Below are 23388 nucleotides of genomic sequence, written 5' to 3'. Positions count from 1 at the left end.
ATCCATTTATTCTTCAAAAAACGAGGGCAGCACGGTGGCCTAGTGGTTAGCACAGCTGCCTCACGGCGCTGAGGTCCCAGGTTCGACCCCGGCCCTGGGTCACTGTCCGTGTGGAGTTTGCACATTCTCCCCGTGTCTGCGTGTGTTTCGCCCCCACAACCCAAAAATGTGCAGAGTAGGTGGATTGGCCATGCTAAATTGCCCCTTAATTGGAAAAATAATTGGGTAATTTACATTTAAAAAAAAAAAATTCTTCAAAAAACTATCCATCTTTATCTTAAAAACATTCAATGATGGAGCTTCAACTGCTTCACTGGGCAAGGAATTCCATAGATTCCCAACCCTTTGGATGAAGAAGTTCCTCCTAAGCTCAGTCCTAAATCTACTTCCCCTTATTTTGAGGCTATGCCCCCTAGTTCTGCTTTCACCCGCCAGTGGAAACAACCTGCCCGCATCTATCCTATCTATTCCCTTCATAATATTATGTTTCGATAAGATTCCCCGCATCCTTCTAAATTCCAATGAGTACAGTCCCAGTCTACTCAACCTCTCCTCATAATCCAACCCCCTCAATACTGGGATTAACCTCGTGAATCTCCTCTGCACACCTTCCAGCGCCAGTACGTCCTTTCTCATGTAAGGAAACCAAAACTGATCACAGTACTCCAGGTGTGGCCTCACTAAAACCTTATACAATTGCAGCATAACCTCCCTAGTATTAAACTCCATCCCTCTAGCAATGAAGGACAAAACTCTATTTGCCTTCTTAATCACCTGTTGCACCAGTAAACCAACTTTTTGCGACTCATGCACTAGCACACCCAGGTCTCTCTGCACAGAACCATGTTTTAATATTTTATCATTTAAATAATATTCCCTTTTTGCTGTTATTCTTACCAAAATGGATAACTTCACATTTGTCAACATTGTATTCCATCTACCAGAGTCTAGCCCATTCACTTAACCTATCCAATCCCTCTGCAGACTTTTGCTTTACCACTTTGCTTCATCTTAGAGTCATCTGCAAACCTGGGCACATTGCATGTGGTCCCCAACTCCAAATCATGTATGTAAATTGTGAACAATTGTGGGCCCAACACTGATCCCTGAGGGATACCACTAGCCTGATTGCCAACCAGAGAAACACCCATTAATCCCCACTCTTTGCTTTCTATTAATTAACCAATCCTCTATCCATGCTACTACTTTACCCTTAATGCCATGCATCTTTCTCTTATGCAGCAACCTTTTGTGTGGCACCTTGTCAAAAGCTTTCTGGAAATCCAGATATACCACATCCACTGGCTTCCTGTTATCTACCGCACTGGTAATGCCCTCAAAACATTCCACTAAATTAGTTAGGCACGACCTGCTCTTTATAAACCCATGCTGCGTCTGCCCAATGGGACAATTTCTATCCAGATGCCTCACTTTTTCTTCCTTGATGATAGCCTCATTTCTATCAGTCGCTGGCATATTATTTGTGTCTTCCACTGTGAAGACCAACCGAAAATACCTGTTCACTTCCTCAGCCATTTCCTCATCTCCCATTATTAAATCTCCCTTCTCATTCTCTAAAGGACCAATATTTACCTTAGCCTCTCTTTTTTGTTTTATAAATTTAGAAACTTTTACTATCTGTTTTTATATTCTGAGCTGGTTTACTCTCATAATCTATCTTACTCTTTACAGATGTTTTAGTAGCTTTCTGTTGCTCCCTAAAGATTTCCCAGTCCTCTAGTCTCCCACTAAGCTTTGCCACTTTGTATGCTTGGACGAGGAAGCAAAATATCTCCAAATTTGCAGATGACGCCAAGTTGGGTGGGAGGGTGAGCTGTGAGGAGGATGCAGAGATCCTTCAGTGTGATTTGGACAAGTTGATTGAGTGGGCATATGAAAGGCAGTATAATCTGTATAAATGTGAGATTATCCACATTGGTAGCTAAACCAAGAAGGCAGACTTTATCTGAATAGCCATAAATTAGGAGGGGAATGTGCAATGGGAACTGGGTGATCTCATACACCAGTCACTGAAGGTAAGCATGCAGGTGCAGCAGGCTAAAGAAGGCAAATGGTATGATGACCTTCATTTCAAGAGGATTTACAGGAGCAGGGATGTCTTGCTGCAATTAAAAAGGGCTTTGATGAGGTCCCACCTGGAAAATTGTGTGCAGTTTTGGTCTCCTTATCTGAGCAAGGATGTTTTAGCTCTGGAGGGAGTGCAGCGAAGGTTTACCAGGCTGATTCTAGGGATGGCAGGACAGACGAACGAGGAGAGATTGAATTGGTTAGGATAGTATTCAGTAGAGTTCAGAAGAATGAGGGCGGATCTCATTGAAACCTAAAAATTTCTAATAGGATTGGACAGGGTAGATGCAGGAAGGATGTTCCTGAGGGTAGGTGTGTCCAGAACCCTGAGGTTACAGGGTAAACCATTTGCACAGAGATGAGGAGAAATTTCTTCACCCAGAGAATGGTGAGCCTATGGAATTCATTTCCACAGGAAGTAGTTGAGCCCAAAACATTGTATGGCTTCAAGCAGCAGTTAGAGATAGCACTTAGGTGAAGGAGATCAAAGGATTTTGGGGAAACGGATTTGGCTATTGAGTTGGATGATCAGCCATGATCATAATGAATGGCGGAGTGTGCTTGAAGGTCCAAATGGCTTCTCCTGCTCCTATTTTTTCTATGTTTCTATGTACACATTGGTTTGTGCCAAGAGTAAATGCTGCAAAATCAGCATTTCCAGCTGAGAAGTTTGGGGAAAGAAATCTTTTCTCGTAGCTTCAAGAAGTGCAACGCAGACAATGTCAGTTCCCTGGGGGGAAGGGGGGTTGGGGGACAAAGACAGTACCGCAATATTGGCTTGTGCATTGATATCAATTACCCGTAGGGTCCACATAGCTAGTGTTCCGTGGTGATGCCTGTCCCCGGGGAACTGGCTTAAGTCTGTGTAACGCGACTTCAAGTAGTCCTACGCAAACATATTCATCCCTCTTTATATTTATTACCGACAAAGAACAGGAAGGCAGGACGGGTAGTGTGTAAATTTGTGATTTGAATTCCAGACACTTACCAAAGCGAGGACACTGGATTTATTATTACTCAATAATATCAACTTAATACTGCTTTTGTCAATTTTGGTGTTGCATGCTGCACACAAAGTTTGGATTTGCCACTTATAGAAGGTAGAAAGAGAAAAATGTTACCCCATTGGTTCTAACTAGGTTTAACATCTAGTGGAGAATGTACAATGTGATAACTCACCACGCTGTTCACTCAGCATAATTTATGTTCAGAAAAACAATCTTTTCTATTGAAGTGAACACTCCAAGAATGCCATTTTAATGTACACTTGCATTATTATTCTAAGAACATTTCTTGGGGCTGAAAATTCTTTACAGTTTGAAATCGGAAGTATCCTAATAGAAATAGTTCATGTTGGATTATCTGGATGCAAAGCACTTAAAGACAGTACCTGAATTGCTCCTCGTAGGTTAATTCCAGTTTCGATAGCAACATAGTAAGATGCTTGAAGAAATGTCCTTTGCAGAAGAAGGGCAAGAAACAAAAGGACTGCGATAACATAAGCGTTGGCCAAAAACTCCTGTGAGGAAATGAAGTACACACCCAGCAATTTGACCTATAGAAACAAAACAGAGGCTGTGACTACTTAACATTTCTGACAAAATTTGCTTGGAATGTTCAGAAAATTTAGTTCCGTAAACTCATTAGTAAGACAGAAATAAGGACACGAGAGTAAAGTTAATTAAAATGGATTGTTTTTGTTAGTGATTTAGTCCTGAGCTAGACAATCTCGCTTTAATCACAGCTATGTTCTTGGTCGTGGTCAGATCATGTGTTACTGAAAACGTCATGTTTGCCTCTTCACAGAAACTATTTTAACTACCAAATAGCCACAGTGCCAAATTAAGAATTCATTGGATTTTTTAGTATTCAATAACAATAAACTGTAAAGGGTCTCTTAAAAACAAATCACACCATGCGTCAAAACATAAAAACTTAACAAGGAATATTATCTATCCAGCTATGTCAACACAGGACTAACCAAAATAACATCAATCTGAAGGCTTCCAACTGCAAAGAAAATGCATATAATTTAACATTCAGAATTGAAATGTCAGAGCATTGTATTGCCTTGAATCATTCTGTCACCATTAATGAGTTTGACCAAAGTTGTCCGGGATAAATGAGGCATCCATTCTCAGAATGGATGAATTATGCAGAAGAGCTCTTAGACTTATTTAGATTGAGGCCAGACTGGATTCATGCTGAGCTGAGCATCAGACCAACCTTGTACCGTGAAATCTCGTTATTTGATATTACCATATGACAGTTTAATATGTTCATATTAAAGAACTGAGTTCACTATTTTAATGGAGGTGCTAAGCTATTGGCTAATACTTTCACTGAACTAAAAGCATATCAAAAAGGGCATACATGTAGTTTGTGTTGAATTATTGTTCAGCATTTGTAAGTTATCAGCAATTTTGATCTTAATGCTCAAATTGAACAAGTGAGTTAACACAGGAACACTTTAAACTAGTTTTAGTGTTTTTAATACAGATTATTAGAACACAAATGTAATAATATTTTACTTTTTGAACTGTCTCTTTAACTAAAGGTAAAATGATGTAGTGAAGAGGGTCATGAAATCTAGTTTTGCCCTACAACAAGCTTTTGTGGCTTGGTTACCAAGGAGGCCAAGGGCCCACATTGTGGCTTACTGGAACAGATGTGTAAAATGTTCACATCCAAAAGCAAAGACAAGGGCAGCTGGGCTAACTGTGGGCTTTCTGTCTCCAAGCTTTTGGATACAAAATGAGAGAAACAGAGGGAAGTCTCAGAGAAACAAAAGCTACATTTAGTGTGGTTAGCAGAGAGAAGAAAGCTGTAAGTTCTCTGCAGATTACCAGGCAGAATGTGTAAGTGATGACAGTCGCTGGGAAAAGGAACATATCCCTTGGCAACCTAAAGGCATTGGAATATTTGCCTGGCTAAGTCAGGAGGAAAAAATGCTTGAGTAGATATTACCGACGGTCGCGGTTTAGAAATTCTCCAAAGTCTGAGAGAAGTTCCTTTCAACAGTCACTTGACATTACAAACGGTGAAGTGAAGAGACATGAACTTGTTGAAAGCTGGGAGCAAAGTAGTATATTTTCCTATTAAACTGTAATGCTGTGGAGAATAGACTATAATGTGTATGTATTTGGTGTGGGGTTATCAGTCAGGCTAAAACATGAATATAGGTTATCCGTTTTATAGTTTAGATTTTAGTTACCTATAGTTAATGTTTAGTCAATGTTGCTTGTAGTTTATTTGTCACAGTAAAAGTCTTAAAACTGTCATCTTGACAATTCCTTTAAATTAATTACTGGGAATTCAAATTTATTTTTTAAAGACATTGGTCTCTATGGGGTTCCTAACAATTATGGTACCAATCACTGACATAATTAAAGTATACCAATATAATTTAAAGAAATGAATGATGAAGAAATGAATGATGGAGAAATCACCAGATGCATAATAACCAGTAAAATAGCAACCCTGCTAATCCTCATTAAGAAATGCTTTAATAGGGAAGATTTTAGATAATACATTTGAAAGCCAACAGCTATTACAGCAAGGCACAGAGCACAAAGTTTCTTCAGAGAACTCCAAGGACGAGGAGGAGGAGCATACATTGCTACCTGGGATGCCTTCACCTTTGCAAGATTCACTGAGTTCTATCAATCTGCCTATCTGACAGTCACACAGAAATATGCAAAAGCCACTCCCACCACCCTAACCCCTCCCATCTACAGTCCCCTCAAGTAAAAAGGTCATTTGCTGAAGAACAACAAAAATGGACAACAGAAGAAAGCGGCGAAAACAAAGAATGCTTATGGTTCAAAAGTTAAACAGAAATGTAACATTCTAACATTGTGTTACCAATGATGGGTGTGTCCAGAACCAGTAGTCACAGTCTGAGGATTCAGGGTAAACATTTCAGACAGATATAAGGAGACAGTTCTTCACACACAGAGTGGTGAGCCTGTGGAATTCATTACCTCAGGAAGTAGTTGACGCTAAAACATTGAATATATTCAAGAGGCGCCTGGATATAGCACTTGGGGAGAATGGGATCAAAGTCTATGGGAGAAAGCAGGATTAGGCTATTGAGTTGGATGATCAGCCATGATCACGATGAATGGCGGAGGAAGCTCTAAGGGCCAAAAGGCTCTCCTCTTGCTCCTATCTTCTATGTATCTATGTATACTTATTTTTTAATATAAATTTAGAGTACCCAATTCATTTTTCGAATTAAGGGGTAATTTAGCATGGTCAGTCCACCTGCCCTGCACATCTTTGGCTTGTGGTGGCGAAACCTAAGCAAACACGGGGAGAATGTGCAAACACCACACAGACAGTAACCCAAGCCGGGATTGACCCTAGGATCGCAGCGCCATGAGGCAGCAATGCTAACCACTGCGCCACCGTGCTGCCCTGTGTTACATACTGATGTACTTAACCTTGTGCAACCACAAATCCTTCTCCTTGGCAGTATTTCTACCTAACAATCCCTGTTACTTCAGCAGAGGAGGATAATTGGATTTTCATTTGGTGGCTTACACATAACACGTGAGACATGGCATTAAATCCATGAGCATGGCAACGCATCTCACCTTCTCCATTACCTTCAGCCGTGGCGTCTTGGTTTCACTAGCAGGCTTCTTATTAATGGGGGCAGCATCCCCTCATGGGCCCGACCAAAACGCATCATCACATCTAGGTAGGCATCGGTAAAGTAATGTACTCCACTCTGCCACAGCCTCATGTTCTGAACCCAACTGCAGAACCATCAAGTTTCACGTTGGGAATGTCCTTTTAATGCTGGAATTGAATTCATCTCATAGGGTGCGATTCTCCGGATAGGTTTCTAAGTGTTGAAGCGAGCGGGAACTGCCGCGAGCTCCCTGGCGCTCGGCCCGGCGAGGCCGGCAAAGCGATTCAATGTTAATCGGCCCACTTAACGAGGCCCCATGGGTTTCACGCCGATTCACCAGGGCCGCATTCGTCAGCCTTTCGCTAACAAGGTCAAGCAGTACTTAAAGAGCACTTGCACAGCTAACCTCACTCAGATCACAGTCATGGCGCCGAGAAGACCAGCCCCAAGATTCGGGGATGCAGACCTGGGGAGGCTTCTTGATGCGGTGGAAGCCAGGAGGGATGTCCTGTTCCCTTGAGGGTCCCGGAGGGTGAGCCATAGTGTAGCCAGTGTGCCTGAGCTCGGGGAGTGTGAACAGGGAGACTGGCCTCCAGTGTCGCAAGAAGGAGCTCAGGTGAGTTGACACCAATGCACCCCACCTCCCAACCCTCCATGTGGCTTCCTACCCTCCCTTCACACCCTCCCTTCAATCCCCCAACCTTCCTTCACACACCCCCTCCCACCAATGTGAACCACGCGTGGGGCTAACGATGCTCTCTCAGTGTCTCCGCAGGAGAAGCTCTTCCACAATCATTGCGAGAGGACCCAGACTGGCGGAGGCATGCCAAACATATGAATCCTCAAGATCTTCAAGGAACGGGGCCCTGAAGGTGACTGGGGTGGCCAAGGACAGAACGGTCACCAGTGTGGAGTTTGACGGACGCCGCAGAGATGAGAATCCACTGGTCCCCACCTGGAGAACCTGTCAAATGTGAATTATGGCCACACTGACTGATCCATCCCTCCCACTGACCACATGTCCATTCTACCACAGATCTTCCAGCCGACGGCGCCAGCTCATCCAGGTGGCCCCCTCCCCTGACCCCCATGAAAACACCATGGAAGAGAGCTCTGAGGATGCCACAATCGAAGCATCACAGCTGTCATCCTCACCCTCCACCAGCGCAGATACAGCCCCTTGCTGGGAAACGTTAGTGGTCAGGCTTCTGGGGCACAATCTGGTGAACAGAACACTGCTGCTGATGTATATCAGGTGGAGACAGGAACACCCAGGCAAGACAACAGTCAGAGTTCTGCGAGCTCCCAGGACCCAGCTGGGTCCCAGTCAGATGCTGAGCCTATGGAACAGGTATACCTGGAGCTGATGGAGCCGTTAGGAAGCAATCGAGACATTCAGCAGTAGATGTAGGGACACTTGAGCAGGTCCATAGCCAACACTGCTCAGGTGGCGACCATAGTGCAGAGCCTGGTGCATGATGTCGGCACCATTAGTGAAGGTGTCCCAGGCGTGGCGCAGACGGTCACAGCCCTGGCTGAGGGCCTCGGCAGAATGTCCGACTCACTGGGCGGTGTGACCCAGTACCAGGCTGACCTGACGAGGTGCTGCAGAACAGTTCCAGTCTGAGATGGGAATGGCCAAGCACTGCGGAGCAATGCAGATGGGCTTTGCCGAGGGGGATAGGTAGGGGGTAGGGGGGTGAGTGGGTGGTCTGAGAGTGGGGAGGCACCATCGGGAGAGTGGGGAATTGTTGGACACCTGTGACACCTTGACCACAAGCAGTATGATGCTTCTGTCACTTTCTTCTGCAATGCGGGCCGACCTCCGAACCTTTGACCCATCTGTCCAGGCATCCGCCCGCCCTGGGCACACCACGTGCAGGGAATGGGTGTGAGCGAGCACTCATCAGACAGGCAGGGGTCAGACTGCCATGGTTTATGGAGCACTGGCGCTCACTCACTGTGGGTTATCATCACCCCCCTGCCATCAACAGTGACCAGATGATGGTGCAGACACTGTCCCAGCACTTTGGAGTGATGTGATACAGCCCTGGGAGGGTGGAAGATGGGGGCGAGGGGAGGGTAAGGTATCAATAACAGACCACGCCACGTTCTATGTTAAGCGGGTGAGTATGAGGGCATCCCTGGCCCTCCGGGCTTGCCGGACCCTCGCTGCCTGTCCTACAGCCTCCGGCTGGTCCTCCGGTTTTCCTCTGGGATTGTCCTCCAGCCGCTGCTGGTCTAGCACCTCTTTATCATCCCCGACTTCCTCCTCAGAGGTGGGCACATGTTCCTCATCCTCCAGCACGTTGCCCTGCTGCTGCGCCAGGTTGTAAACGACACAGCAGACCACCACAAAGCGGGCAACCCTCTGGGCGGTGTACTGCAGGGCTCCACCGGAGAGGTCAAGGCATCGGAACTGCCTTTTAAGCAGACCAACCCACCGCTCAATGACAGTTCGCATGGCCACATTGGCCTTGTTGTATCGGATCTCCGTTTCAGTCCCCGACCCCCTGGTGTCATTAGCCAGTTCTCAGCAGGTATCCTCATCTCCCAGAACCAGCTGCTCATCCTGGGTAGTCCTTGAAGAGGCCGAGGATGTCCGACTGGCCCAGGATTTAGCTGCCGTGCATACTCCTTGGGAAGCGTGCACACACATGACCTTCATGTGGTGGTCACACAAGAACTGGTTAACACTGTTACTTCACAGTGCCAGGATCCCATGTTTGATTCCTGGCTTGGGTCACTGTCTGTGCGGAGTCTGCATATTCTCCCCGTGTCTGTGTGGGTTTGCTCCAGATGCTCCTGTTTCCTCCCACACGTCCCGAAAGACATGCTGTTAGTTGAATTGGGCATTTTCAATTCTCCCTCTGTGAACCCAAACAGGCAGTGGAAAGTGGCGACTAGGGGCTGTTCACAGTAACTTCATTGCAGTGTTAATGTAAGCCTACTTTTGAGAATAATAAAGATTATTATTATTAGGGCACTCCCAGGTGGCCCACTGAGCGTAATGCAACATGCATGCAGTCTAACAGCTCCTGGATCTGGGGCATCCTGGCGATGGCAGAGAATCCTGCTGCCCGGGCATCCTGTTGGGCTTGGTCCATGTCAAAGTTGACATAGTTTTCCACGGAAGCAGGGCATCCGTGACCTATCGGATGCACCTGTGGGCTGTGGCCAAGAGATGCCGCACAGGTTCCCGCCCGAGTCCTGGAATGATCCCGAGGCGTAAAGTTTCAGGGCTGCAGTGACTTTGACGGCCACCCGAAGCGGGTGTCCTCCTCCTCAATGTGGTGCCAAGTCTGCAAGGACATGACACAGGTGCTGCACTGCCTCCTTGTTGAGGTGGAGCCTCCTGTGGCATGTGCTGTCCATCATCTGTTCAAACGGCCAGTGATGCCTGTGCACCCGGGCCCGTTGCGGGCTTCCCCCTCTGGGTCCCTCCCTGGCCTGATGGGCGGCTGGGTCCTCAGGGTGTGGAGCAGGGTCAGGCGTGTGGCCTCCGCCTCCAGCATCTGCAGATACTGCTACGCCACCGTCTGGTCACCTGGGCTACCAGGAGCACCTCTCGGGCTTGTTCTGGGGGGTACAAAATACTGTCCATACCGTTCAATATATGTACGGAATTGGGTGTTAGAGTGACAAACAGCGGTGGCTTCCACCCTTGGACCCTCCATTCCCCCATTGATCCCTCCCTCGCCCACAACCAGAACACCCTGCCCATGCACACCCAGCCGCAATGGGACCCCTAAACTGACCCCAGACTCTGTACCCCAGGCACCCACACGTAACGTCACCTGGCCTGGGCACTGGTTCCCTCCCCGTTGCACTCACACACCCTCCGGCTGTGGACATGTTTCTGGAGTCTGTTCCATCTACTGGGTGTTTGGATGTTGGTTGCTGCATGTGTGGTGTTGCCTCCTGCAGTGTTCAGGCACAGTGTCCAGGCATCACGGTCTGATTGGGATGTTAGGTAATGATTCCCACAGTCTACATGGCCCGCCCACCCTTTGGAATCCACTTAGAACATAGAACATTACAGCGCAGTACAGGCTCTTTGGCCCACGATGTTGCACCGTCCTGTGAAACCCCTCTAAAGTCCCTCTACACTATTCCCTTATCGTCCATATGCCTATCCAATGACCATTTGAATGCGTTTAGTGTTGGCGAGTCCACTACTGTTGCAGGCAGGGCATTCCACGCCCTTACTACTCTCTGAGTACAGAACCTACCTCTGACATCTGTCCTATATCTATCTCCCCTCAATTTAAAGCTATGTCCCCTCGTGCTGGACATCACCATCCAACGAAAAAGGCTCTCGATTACTACCCTATCTAATCCTCTGATCATCTTGTATGCCTCAATTAAGTCCCCTCTTAACCTTCTTCTCTCTAACAAAAACAGCCTCAAGTCCTTCAGCCTTTCCTCATATGATCTTCCCTCCATACCAGGCAACATTCTTGTAAATCTCCTCTGTACCCTTTCCAATGCTTCCACATCCTTCCTATAATGTGGCGACCAGAACTGCACACAATACTCCAAATGCGGCCGCACCAGAGTTTTGTACAACTGCAACATGACCTCATGGCTCCGAAACTCAATTCCTCTACCAATAAAAGCTAACACACCGTACGCCTTCTTAACAACCCTCTCAACCTGGGTGGCAACTTTCAGGGATCTATGGGCATGGACACCGAGATCTCTCTGCTCGTCCACACTACCAAGAATCTTACCATTAGCCCAGTACTCTGCCTTCCTGTTATTCCTTCCAAAATGAATCACCTCACACTTTTCTGCATTAAACTCCATTTGCCACCTGTCAGCCCAGCTCTGCAGCTTATCTATGTTCCTCTGTAACTTGTAACATCCTTCTGCACTGTCCACAACTCCACCGACTTTAGTGTCATCTGCAAATTTACTCACCCATCCTTCTACACCCTCCTCCAGGTCATTTATAAAAATGACAAACAGCAACGGCCCCAAAACAGATCCTTGTGGCACACCACTAGTAACTGGACACCAGTCAGAGAATTTCCCATCAACCACCACTCTTTGTCTTCTATCAGCTGGCCAATTTCTGATCCAAACTGCTAAATCACCCTGAATCCCATGCCTCTGTATTTTCTGCAATAGCCTACCATGGGGAACCTTATCAAACGCTTTACTGAAATCCATATACACCACATCAACTGCTTTACCCTCATCCACCTGTTTGGTCACCTTCTCGAAGAACTCAATGAGGTTTGTGAGGCACGACCTACCCTTCACAAAACCATGTTGACTATCTCTAATCAAATTATTCCTTTCCAGATGATTATACATCCTATCTCTTATAAACCTTTCCAAGACTTTTCCCACAACAGAAGTAAGGCTCACTGGTCTATAGTTACCTGGGTTATCTCTACTCCCCTTCTTGTACAAGGGGACAACATTTGCTATCCTCCAGTCCTCTGGCACTATTCCTATAGACAAAGATGACTTAAAGATCAAAGCCAAAGGCTCAGCAATCTCCTCCCTAGCTTCCCAGAGAATCCTAGGATAAATCCCATCCGGCCCAGGGGACTTATCTATTTTCACACTTTCCAGAATTGCTAACACCTCCTCCTTATGAACCTCAAGCCCTTCTAGTCTAGTAGCCTGTATCTCCGTATTCTCCTCGACAACTTTGTCTTTTTCCTGTGTGAATACCGACGAAAAATACTCATTTTGCACCTCTCCTATCTCCTCGGACTCTACGCACAACTTCCCATTACTGTCCTTGACTGGCCCTACTCTTACCTTAGCCATTCTTTTATTCCTGACATACCTATAGAAAGCTTTAGGGTTATCCTTGATCCTACCTGCCAAAGACTTCTCATGTCCTCTTCTTGGCTCTTCTTAGCTCTCTCTTTAGAGCCTTCCTAGCTAACTTGTATCTCTCAAGCGACCCAACTGAACCATCACGTGTCATCTTCACATAAGCCACCTTCTTCCTCTTGACAAGTGATTTAACTGCTTTAGTAACCCATGGTTCCCTCACTCAACCACTTCCTCCCTGCCTAACAGGTAAATACTTATCAATGACACGCAGTAGCTGTTCCTTGAACATGCTCCACATTTCCATTGTGTCCATCCCCTGCAGTTTTCCTCTCCAGGCGATGCATCCTAAGTCTTGCCTGATCGCATCATAATTGCCTTTCCCCCAGCAATAACTCTTGTCCTGCGGTTTATACCTATCCCTTTCCATCGCTAAAGTAAACGTAATCGAATTGTGGTCACTATCACCAAAATGCTCACCTACCTCCAAATCTAACACCTGTCCTGGTTCATTACCCAGTACCAAATCCAATACGGCCTCGCCTTGGGTCGCCACAACTTGGGTTGTGTCAAGTGCTCACCTGACCACGATTGTCAATTCCCTATTATCAATAGCCTTCGGCCACACGGCCAAAGGTCTTAGATCGGTAGGGCCGACAGGCAAAGGTTGACCCCGGAACACGTATATGCAGTGCAGGGGTTAGCATAGTGCTGCTGCGTGCAGCTGCCACCCCAGTGCCTCCCCCCAACTTCCCATGGCGCCCCCCCCCCCCCCGGTGATGGTGCCCACCCCCTCCCCTCCCGGCCGAGGGTCCCCCACCTCCCGCCGGGCATTGGTCAGCATGTCCAGAACCCCCAGGCACCCCTTTGCTCCTGTGAGCAAAGCTGGCTACTCACCTCCTCGGCTCCCCTCAGAAGCCCTTCCGGTTTATGACCTAAAAAGAAATATTAATCGGTGCCAACATGACCACTTACTGGGGAGGCCACTGAGTCACGGGAGGCCATTGGATATGGGGTGGCTCCCATCAATTGTATGGAAATAGGGCTTAAGTAGATTTTCAGGCAGCAGCAGTGGAGAGGGACACAGAATTAACATTTTGTGTCCAGTATATCTCTTCCCTCGACTATGGAAACTGTTAATTTTGTCTCCCTCTCTCCTCAGATGCTGAGGATCTGCTGAATTTTTCCACCATTCCCTGTTTTTATTCCAGATTTTCAGCATCTGCAGTATTTAATTTTTACAAATCAGTATTGCTTGTTTGCCTGGTATTATTGACGGATGAATAGGATTCACCATGCGAGTTGTAGAAAACAGATTTTACATTAGCCTGGTGCTGGGACTGTGTATTGCAGCTGTGATTAAATTACCGTACCTGTGGACGGAAGGTCTTGTTTTCATCGCTCAGGTGATGCACAATTCCAGAGATGCAGAGTGGGCCTGCGAATCCCAGCAAGTCTGCCATAATACGAAAGGTGCTGCTGAGAACGATGGGATGCCCAAATGCCTGCTGCAGCACACGCCAGATCAGCTTTGAGTCCTGAGGGCTGACACTGCTCTTTTTCTGAAACAGAAGGAAAAACAAACAGGGCTGTCAATTTTATGCAGTAAAGTTGCATAACTCACCGCTGGACTTGAAACAAATTAAACTACCTTGTGATATAAGAGTGGAAGGCTCTGGAGTATAAACAAGTTGATAGTGGTAACATAGAGAAGACAATGTATAAATACAGAGATCAAGGAAGCCTGTCGCAAAGCAAATGTGGTTTTGGACTCGATTTAACAAAAATGAACCAAGAGGCGCGATTTAACTAAATGGAAACGAATTACAATGAGATTAGCATTAAATAACAGGATGTCTCTCGGTGCTGTGAGGCAAGGGAAACACGCGGCTAAAAGTGCTCCCTGGGTGCCAGCCTTGCACTGCCAGGGTGCCAGGCTGGCAATGCCAGGGTGCCCAGGTAGCACCAGCAGTGCCAGGGTGCCATCCTGCCCAAAATACATGCACCTGGGGGTCTCCGATTCCCTGGGAGAACCACATGAGTGTCCTTCTGTCTGCTCCATTTGTGAAGACAAGTACTGAGCAGCGCTCACCAGAGGTCTCCAAGACAAAGGAGATAGATCGCACATCTCGGGTACCTCAGGAAACTGCATATTACAATGAGACTAGCTGCCTCGCTGTAGTATGTAGATTTGCTAAAAAGTGATCTTGCCCACAATAGGTGGGATTTACATCGCAATGTCTCATGAGATCGAGTTAGATTCCGCGAGGCGCTGCAAGCTGGGTAGATCCCCGGGCGCAGTGTGGCCGTAAAATCGCGGCCAGAGTCCCCTGATGAGTGCATTTAGCCATGTGTTTCCTGGCGGTGGTAGCACCAAGAACAACCTCACTATCGAATGGCACTCTGCTTCAACAGTGAATGCCCCGCCGAGACTGCACTCAGTCCCAATTCCTGCGCTAACAAACTCTATTTAAAAATGGCACCCAGATCCCTAGATCCCCACACCACGGCCTCTGAACTCCCCCAACACCCCAACTCATCTATAAGGGGGTCATCGTGACCCTCTCACCTCAACTCATAAGTTTTCTAGCAAATGTTGGGATCTGGTCCGGGATCGTCATCATGAAAACACGATTGTTGACACTTTCCATTACTTTTTTGATCTTTGAGATTAGGCTGATTAGACATTAATTGGTCAGATTGCATTTGTCCTGCTCTTTTTGTCCAGGTCAAACCTGAGCAATTTTCCACATTGTGTAAAGGTGCCATTGTTGTAGCTGTGCCAGAGGAGCTTCACTAAGAGCATGGTTGGTTCTGCAGCACAAATCCTGAGTGCTACAGCTGCGATGTTGCCAGGGCCAATAGCCTTTATTGTATGCAGTGTCATCAGCTGCCTTTGAATATCCCGTGGAGTGAACTGAATTGTCTGAAGACTGGAATCTTTGAAAGTGGTGACCTCAGAAAGAAACCGGGATGGGTCATCCATTTGGTACTTCTGGCTGAAGGTGGTGTAACGGGAGATTTTAATTTCCTCGTAGACTGGGAGAAGCAGAATAATTGCTGAACTGACAATAGAAGCCTTTATTTTCTTTTAAGAAAAAGTGGGAAATCAGAATTTTGGCTCATGAAAGACAGATGCAGGTGAGATTATGCCGAGAAATAAAAATGTTAGATTTGTTACTTTGAACTTCTTTCCATGGAGGAGGATAACATTTCGGCAGTAAAAGAGAATTGACAAATTCATCAAGGTGGGAGAGGGAAGGGGAGCTTAGGAAACTGAAAATAGGATAGGAGTTTCTTTTCGGTCTTGCGGTTTTATGTGCAACATTCGCCTAAATCAAGCAAACCACCTCAAAAATTCATGGAATTTTAAGTGAAAATTACACACAGAACAAATAAGGCTTTTGTAATATTCTGTGCTATTTTAAAATGACACCAGAAACTAGCCCTGCCTAGGTTCAAAGCAGCGTACTTGAGACGCATTCAAGCATGAAGGGAAATGAAAATAAACAATCCAGACACCTAGCTGTCTGGAGGCTATTACCCTGTCAATTACAACATATAAAAGCTTTTTTGCTTAGAAAGTGAATAGATGCCATGCAGATCAAAGGATCTGAGGGGGTTTAAAGCCTTGTAATGTGCTTTTGGCATCCTATGATATTACAGCTGTTGCTTTCTACACCTCTGTCTGAGGCAGCAGGTGTAAGGGACAGGTGAGTGAATAAACAGTGATTTATCGGTGTTTCTGCCTGGATTGCTCTTTAGCTTCCAGGTAGAGGTCATTGAGTGTGTGTGTTTGTGGGGGTGGGTGTTCTCTGATATGGGGAGTCTCTGATATGAGGGGTTTCTGATATGGTAATGGGGGGGGTCTCTGATGGGGAGGTCTCTGATATTGGGGGAGTTCTCTGGTGGTGGTCTCTGGTGGGAAGATCTGAAGAGGGGAGGTCTGGTCGGGGGAGCCTGATGGGGGTCTGATGGGGGAATTTGATGCGGGGATTCTGATGGGGGGGTCCGGTGTGGGTATCTGGTGGGAGTGTCTGATTGAGAGTCTGATAGGGGTCTGGGGGTGAGGAGGGCAGGATTTGCGTTGTGACATGGAGGAGTGGAGCATCACGGAGGCTTGGAGAATCCGGTGTTCAGTTCGTTAATGGCTTGCAAATGGGTTCAAATGACCCATTTGTATCCTCCCACTGGCATGGGGTGTGAACCTCGATGCAGCCACAAGTGGGGGATCGGAACATCGGATGGGGTCGGTGCCCACCCCACATGAGATTGTCTGCCGCATTGGGAACTCCGCTACCGGCAGCGAGCGATGAAAAATTCCCCCCTTCTATGTATTTGGATTGAAAATGACAAACGGCAATAAATTATTTAGGTAGGGAGGGAGAAATTGGCTGACTACAGAACTACCTGTTTAATGTCAGTGGGAGGTCATTTTTAAACAAGATCTCAAACGAGGGGAGAGGTGGAGCACTTTACTGAGGTAGTTCCAGGACAATGAACAGCCAACAATGGTAAATTGGTAAGTTAAAGGGAGTGGAAGATGGAAAAGAGTCTAAGATTGGAAAAATCCATTAGTTCTTGGAGGGTTGAGGCTTGGAAGAGATTAGAGAGGTCAGGGGGTGGGGGAGTGACAGTTGGGGACAATGACGGTAATTTTAAAATTGAAGTGTGGCAGTCTCACTAAGCCGGACAAGGGAGATGAAGCTTAACCAAGTCAAAGGCTGCTGCCAAGTTGAGAAGGATGAAGAATGCTGGTGCAAAGAGGTCAGAATCATGGCAAATACAATTTATGACTTTGATTAGGGCTTTTGCTGTACCGTGGTTGGGGTGGAAATCTGATTAGAGAGACACCAGCATGTTAGCGTGTTATGGTAGTAAAAATGTGCATGGCAATATGTTCAGGGACTCCGGAGAGGAAAGTGAAGTTGGAGAGTCACAGTTATTTGTAAGGTCAGGGGGATCAAGGGTGTTATTTGTAGGTGTAGGATTGATGGCGGTTGATTTGAAAAAGAAGACACAGTACCCAAGAAGAGAGTTACAGAATTTACAGTGCAGATATAACTAGCATGAGGTCGAGGAGAACAAGCTGGGTTGTCAGCCATTTACCGGGAATATGGCGAAGAGAGAAGGAAATGGGCCTCATGGACAAGATGAGTTTGGAGGTGGCATTAGAGGAGACAGGAAAGTAATAAGAAAAAGCTGTGAATTCATGGCTAGGGCAAGAGGCATCCTTGGTTTGGAGGGCAAGGGGAAGGGAGGATGCATTGGAACCAGCCAAGGTTGTGCACGATGTATGATCAAGAATGTAACTCCTTGATCGAATTGAGTGAAGGTGGCGACAAAACCAGAGAAAAGGATCAATGTGGGAGAGAGTAAGGGCTTTGTTGGAGGCAAGGGCATCTGGGGCAATGGTAAGGGACTGATTTAGCCAATCAATAGCCTGAAGTATCATGGCAACAGACAGCCAAAGGCTAGATAGTTGGGAATTTCAAAATTCCATTTTATGTGACTTGGAGCTTTATTTTCCCAAAAGCAGACAGAGGGAAGGATGTGCGGCTTGAGGGAGATGCAGGAAGTAACTAGAAATTTGCAGGTTAGTTGGATTGGCGAGTCTAAATTGTCCCTTAGTGTTGAAAGGTTAGTTGGGGTTATGGGGTTACAGGGATGGGGCGGGAGAATGGGCCTAGGTGGGGTACTCTTTCAGAGGGTCGGTGTAGACCTGATGAGCCAAATGGCCTCTTTCTGCATTGTAGGGATTCTATGATGGAAAAGAGAGGACACATGAAATAGTGAAGGGGAGGCCATGAATATGGGTAAGATAATAAAAGAGGGCAAAATGGCTTGAGGTGCAATACAAATAATTGAGGCTGAGAATTTTGGTGGAGGAGAGGAGTGAAAAGATCTTGCTGATTTTTGGTGGAAGATAATGAGAATTTTGATTGCATTGGTTTAGGTGTGGCTGGTGATGGTAAGTATTGCCCAATGTGGGAAGGTGTCATCAGCCATGAACCAATTTCTACCAAGCCTATGATGTCATTATCTATAATAAGTCATGGGTGGATAAGGCCTTGTTCTGAAGTGAATGGACATTCTGCAGGGAGATATAGAGAAGGATGGAGAGTGTAGATCCAATGGCACGGTCAGCAATACCCCCAATAAGGGTGGAAATCTGGAACTCTCTCTCCCTCAAAAGGCTGTGGCTGCTTGGCCAATTGAATTTTCAAAACTAACTGGAATATTTTGTTAAGAGTACCGACAGATATGGAACAAAGGCAGATATGTGAACTTGCGGTACAGTTTAGCCGTAATCTAACTAAATGATAAAATTGGCTCGAGGGGTTCAAAAGCCACCCCTATCCCTGGGAAAAAACAATATGGCTCTCAGTTTGGTCATTATCGAGAGATGAAAACAGACAGCATTGTGTTTTCAGCCTTTAATGCATTGAGGTTGGCATATTCCAACCCTATCATAGAGCTGAGACAAGGGCATTCTGTGTGTTACTGTGTTTCTCTATATAGCCCGGATTCTGTATTATTTTTAGAAAGTGATAGAACATAGAACAGTACAGCACAGAACAGGCCCTTCGGCCCTCGATGTTGTGCCGAGCAATGATCACCCTACTTAAACCCACGTAACCCGTATACCCGTAACCCAACAATCCCCCCATTAACCTTACACTACGGGCAATTTAGCATGGCCAATCCACCTAATCCGCACATCTTTGGACTGTGGGAGGAAACCGGAGCACCCGGAGGAAACCCACGCACACACGGGGAGGACGTGCAGACTCCACACAGACAGTGACCCAGCCGGGAATCGAACCTGGGACCCTGGAGCTGTGAAGCATTGATGCTAACCACCATGCTACCGTGAGGCCCCTTTCTCATCTCAAAATGTTGATGTCAATGTTAACAAAACTATTCAGATAATTAAATGGAGCCAGAGATACTTACACACTTCTTGAGGGTTTTGAAATTTGATTTTGAAGTTTAATGAAAGAGGATATCCATATTTTTAATATCTAGCGAAAAATATCTGCTGAATATTTCTTGCTACCTTTTGTAACTCTCTTCACTAGATTCAACAATATTTGGGAAGAACACAAAGGCCTCAATTTTCAGGTTGGCTGGATAGCTGAGAGTGGGAAATAGAACAAAAAAATCGCTGGCCTCTATCTCGGGCAGGAAGTGGGAGGATGGGGGTGGCATCTCCATTGCAAGCTCCCTTCTGACTGGAGGCACATCTCATGGGCCAGACACCTTCCACCCAACCTGGCCTATTCCCTGATTATATGCTCAACCATCTCCCCCTCCCCCCACAACGCCCGAACCCACACCTCTCCCCACCCAGTGACCCCCCCCCCCCCAGGGCTCCCCTACCCTACCCTACCCTCCCCGGGACTCCTGCGTCTGACCTCACATTGGCTCCCTGCACTTAGTTCCAGGCATGACACTGCAGTGCCTCTTCCGACCATTGCAGCGTTGTGCCTGGTTTGTGCTGGACAGCATATGGCCAATCTGATTGGCCAACTGTTCTCCAAGGCGGGACTTCCTTTCAGGTGGGGATGGAAGCCCTGCCTACTGCCAAATCAATGCTCATTTGAGTGTGAAATGACGGCGGGCCTGTCAGAGTTGGCAGGGATGTGTGCCCCCGCCATCCGGAAAATTCAGGCCACAAAGAAGAATGACTATTGTGAAACATAAAATAAAAATACACTACGCTAGTAATCTTGAAGTTCAAGAAATTAGTAATCATTTCTAACTGATACAAAGATAGTCTGGTTTCCTCTTGGCTCCCATTTTCTTCATTACATCAAATATTGATGCAATTAGGCAAACCACAGGTAAAGAAAACAAACATTTGAGCTAGACAGGGTGAATCATTTGCCAATTTGGACATAAAATTATATATAATTAGCTAGTGGGAAAAACATAAGGATGTCAAGAACCTTGTTCTACCCGCAAAAGATGGAATCAATACAAAATCTGTCAGGAAAAAACATTGGAACTGATCCCAGTTTGTGTTTTTGCTGAATTTAGTTTAATTCTGATAAATAGTAATAATTCTTGCATTTATATCAATAGCCTATCATATTCTACATCTCAAAATGCTTTCTGTAAAACATTATTTTGCCAGTGCAGTGGTAGTTTATAGAGACAAAAATGTGAAAAGAGATTTAAAAAAAGGTAGCATCTCCGTAGGGATTCTCTGAATTCACATTTCCCCAGGAGAAATGGCAGAAATCTTTCTTACAATGTTTCTTTGGGATTTCTGTCTGAATTTCAATAGTAGTCAGAAGGACCCATGTGGAATTTTTACCCTTTGATGAATAATTGAGGGCACAGAAGAGAATGCTGCTCCTTTTTTGATTTGAATGTATGCCTTTTGTTATCCTTCATCTGCATTCAACAACCGCTGCCAGAGGAAAGCATGAATTCGGAAGTAAGGGATTGAATTTAAGGCTCAGTTAGTTCGAGTTATATAGGGTGAGATTCTCTGGCCTCCCGCATGCAGCGTGTTTCTCGATGGCCCAGCCGCTGGTCGGCGGCAGGCTCTTCTGGTCCAGCCGCTGACAATGGTGTTTCCTATTGAATCCACCACATGCCTTCTGGAAACCTGTGGCAGGGGTGGGCTGTCGGTGGGACTGGACGATCCCACCGGCATAAATAGCCGGAGGATCTTGCCGATAATATTTCTCTGCATTTTAATGAATCATAGAATCATAGAATTTACAGTGCAGTAGGAGGCCATTCCATCCTTGGAAAGAGCACCCTACTCAAGCCCATGCCTCCAACCTATCCCCGTAACCTAGTAACCCCACTTAACTTTTTCGGACACTAAGGGCAATTTAGCATGGCCAATCCACCTCACCTGCACATCTTTGGTCTGCGTGAGGAAATCGGAGCACCCGGAGGAAACCCACGCAGCCACGGGGAGAACGTGCAGACTCTGCACAGACAGTGACCCAAGCCGGAATTGAACCTGGGACCCTGGAGCAGTGAAGCAACTGTGCTAACCACTGTGCTACCATGCTGCCCCCAGAGGAGCTTTCTTAACAAGGTTTCTGACAATTTGTTTTTGTGAACAAACCATGAAGTACAGAGCAAATGTGGCACAATTGTTTTGCAATAAAAGATAATTTATGCCTTCCTGGATGTCTTTAGTGATGTCTGAGAAACGATTCTATGTTCTGGATCTCCCAACTGAATTCCAATAGGCATTTCCCGGGAACAGATGAATCATAGATGTTGACTAAAATTAATTGTGATGTCTTCTGGTGGAATTGATTTTGTTAAAAGTCAAAATTCTCTATTCTGATAAAGGGTTACGTTTGAAATGTTAGCTAATTTTCTTTCAGGTGGCGTGCATTTCACCAGTGCCCATTTACATTTCAGATTTTAAGAATCTTCTTTATTCCAAAATACAGATACGGGAAACCATTTTGACCCATCTAGCTCATCCTTCCACAGGACCCTACAATCCCTCACCACAGCATCTAACCATCCCTTGAATGGTCAGAATCTATACCCTCGTTACCTTACCAGATGAACAAATATAGAATTTCATACTGACAGATTGCTTCTGAGAGCTCAAAGCTTTCCTATGATGCCTTTATAGAATATCAGCTGTTCAGACGGTGAGTTATTATATGACTAGGGCTAACACTTTGGATTTCTGTATGTAATTACTCAATGGCTATAAATATGCGCACAAAAAAAGTATCAAAAATCCAAACAGTTGTTTCAAACGCCTGTACACCAGCCTACTGCAAAAAAGGCAACCACAAATGTCTTGTGAAGCTTCAGACACAAAACTAATTCTGAAAAAAGAATCTTCTTTCTTTATAGGACCAAGAATTCTTCTGTTCTGCCATCGGATGGTATGGTCTGGCACAGTGCCAGAACGCGCCAGTGAGAAAATAAAGAAGTGAATTAATTTTGTTTTTTATTCTTAAATTCTTTTTATGATTTTATTTTTGTGTGGTTAATCTGAATATGTGGAAGGAAACGTGGTTAAAAGGGAAAGAAGATCTGTAGCTGTTATGAAGATATTTATATATGGTGCTCAAGATTAGTCCAGGTAATGCAGTAGGGTACAGGTGACTTCCCCTCTAAAAATCCTGATGAAAAAGGGCAACATAACACAATTCATCGCACACAGCAGTGTAAGCTACAGGAGACTATTACTGTGTCCACCCTGGCTACAACATAGCTGACAGAATGGAAACAATGCCCATGTCTTATTATGAGTGATCCCAGATCTTGTGAAACGGTGCTAGTAATTAAATTGATCATTCTAGCGGAGGCAGTTGTGCCTTTGATATAAGCTGTCACAAAGATTACCTGTCTTTGAAAGCAGCCCCGTTGGATGTTTTTCATACAAGTTCAAAGTCATAAATAAATTGGGTTGGTTTGCAAGAGCATTCATTTGGACTGTAGCAAAAAGTCAAAGTCACAAGCAAATGGGTTTCTGCCAACCTTTATTTAGTTAGATCAAAAGGACATTGTAAAAAGGATACTTCTTAATTGCAGGCTCAGTCCTGACAGTTCAGCTTATATTTAGGAAGAATGAATGGATGGATAGATGGGATGGATGATATATTTGCACTAAAGATGTCCTTCTGAAATCAAAGCTGAAGCTGTGGGAAGTTCATAATTTGTCTCATTAGTGACTTTCAATTGGCAAATATAAAATTCTAATTTTCCAGAGTCAGCAAATGTGAAGTCTATTTATTTTCAGAAAGAATGTTGGAATAATTTGTCACTGGTGAGCCCTTATCCTCATACAACAAAAAAGAATAGTGGTAAAACAATGTATTATTATTAAGTCAAAAGCATCAGTTTGTGACTTTGTCAGTGAA

General features: G+C 45.5%; 1 protein-coding gene across 6 annotated transcripts in view; it reads right to left on the bottom strand.

The window, feature by feature from the left end:
* Positions 1–23388, bottom strand: part of abcc8 (ATP-binding cassette, sub-family C (CFTR/MRP), member 8) — a 362311-nt gene that overhangs the window by 247519 nt on the left and 91404 nt on the right. For all 6 annotated transcript variants that reach the window (XM_038807799.1, XM_038807798.1, XM_038807800.1 and 3 more), the window contains 2 exons: positions 13897–14085; positions 3479–3643 (listed from right to left, as the gene is read on the bottom strand). In XM_038807799.1, coding sequence (XP_038663727.1) covers positions 3479–3643; positions 13897–14085 — 354 coding nt within the window. The remainder of the gene's footprint in view (positions 1–3478; positions 3644–13896; positions 14086–23388) is intronic.

This window comes from Scyliorhinus canicula, chromosome 9, assembly GCF_902713615.1.
Source record: "Scyliorhinus canicula chromosome 9, sScyCan1.1, whole genome shotgun sequence".
NCBI classification, from domain to species: Eukaryota; Metazoa; Chordata; class Chondrichthyes; order Carcharhiniformes; family Scyliorhinidae; genus Scyliorhinus; species Scyliorhinus canicula.
The sequence above is the reverse complement of the archived record's forward strand: the minus strand, read 5'-3'. Positions and strand labels throughout refer to the sequence as shown.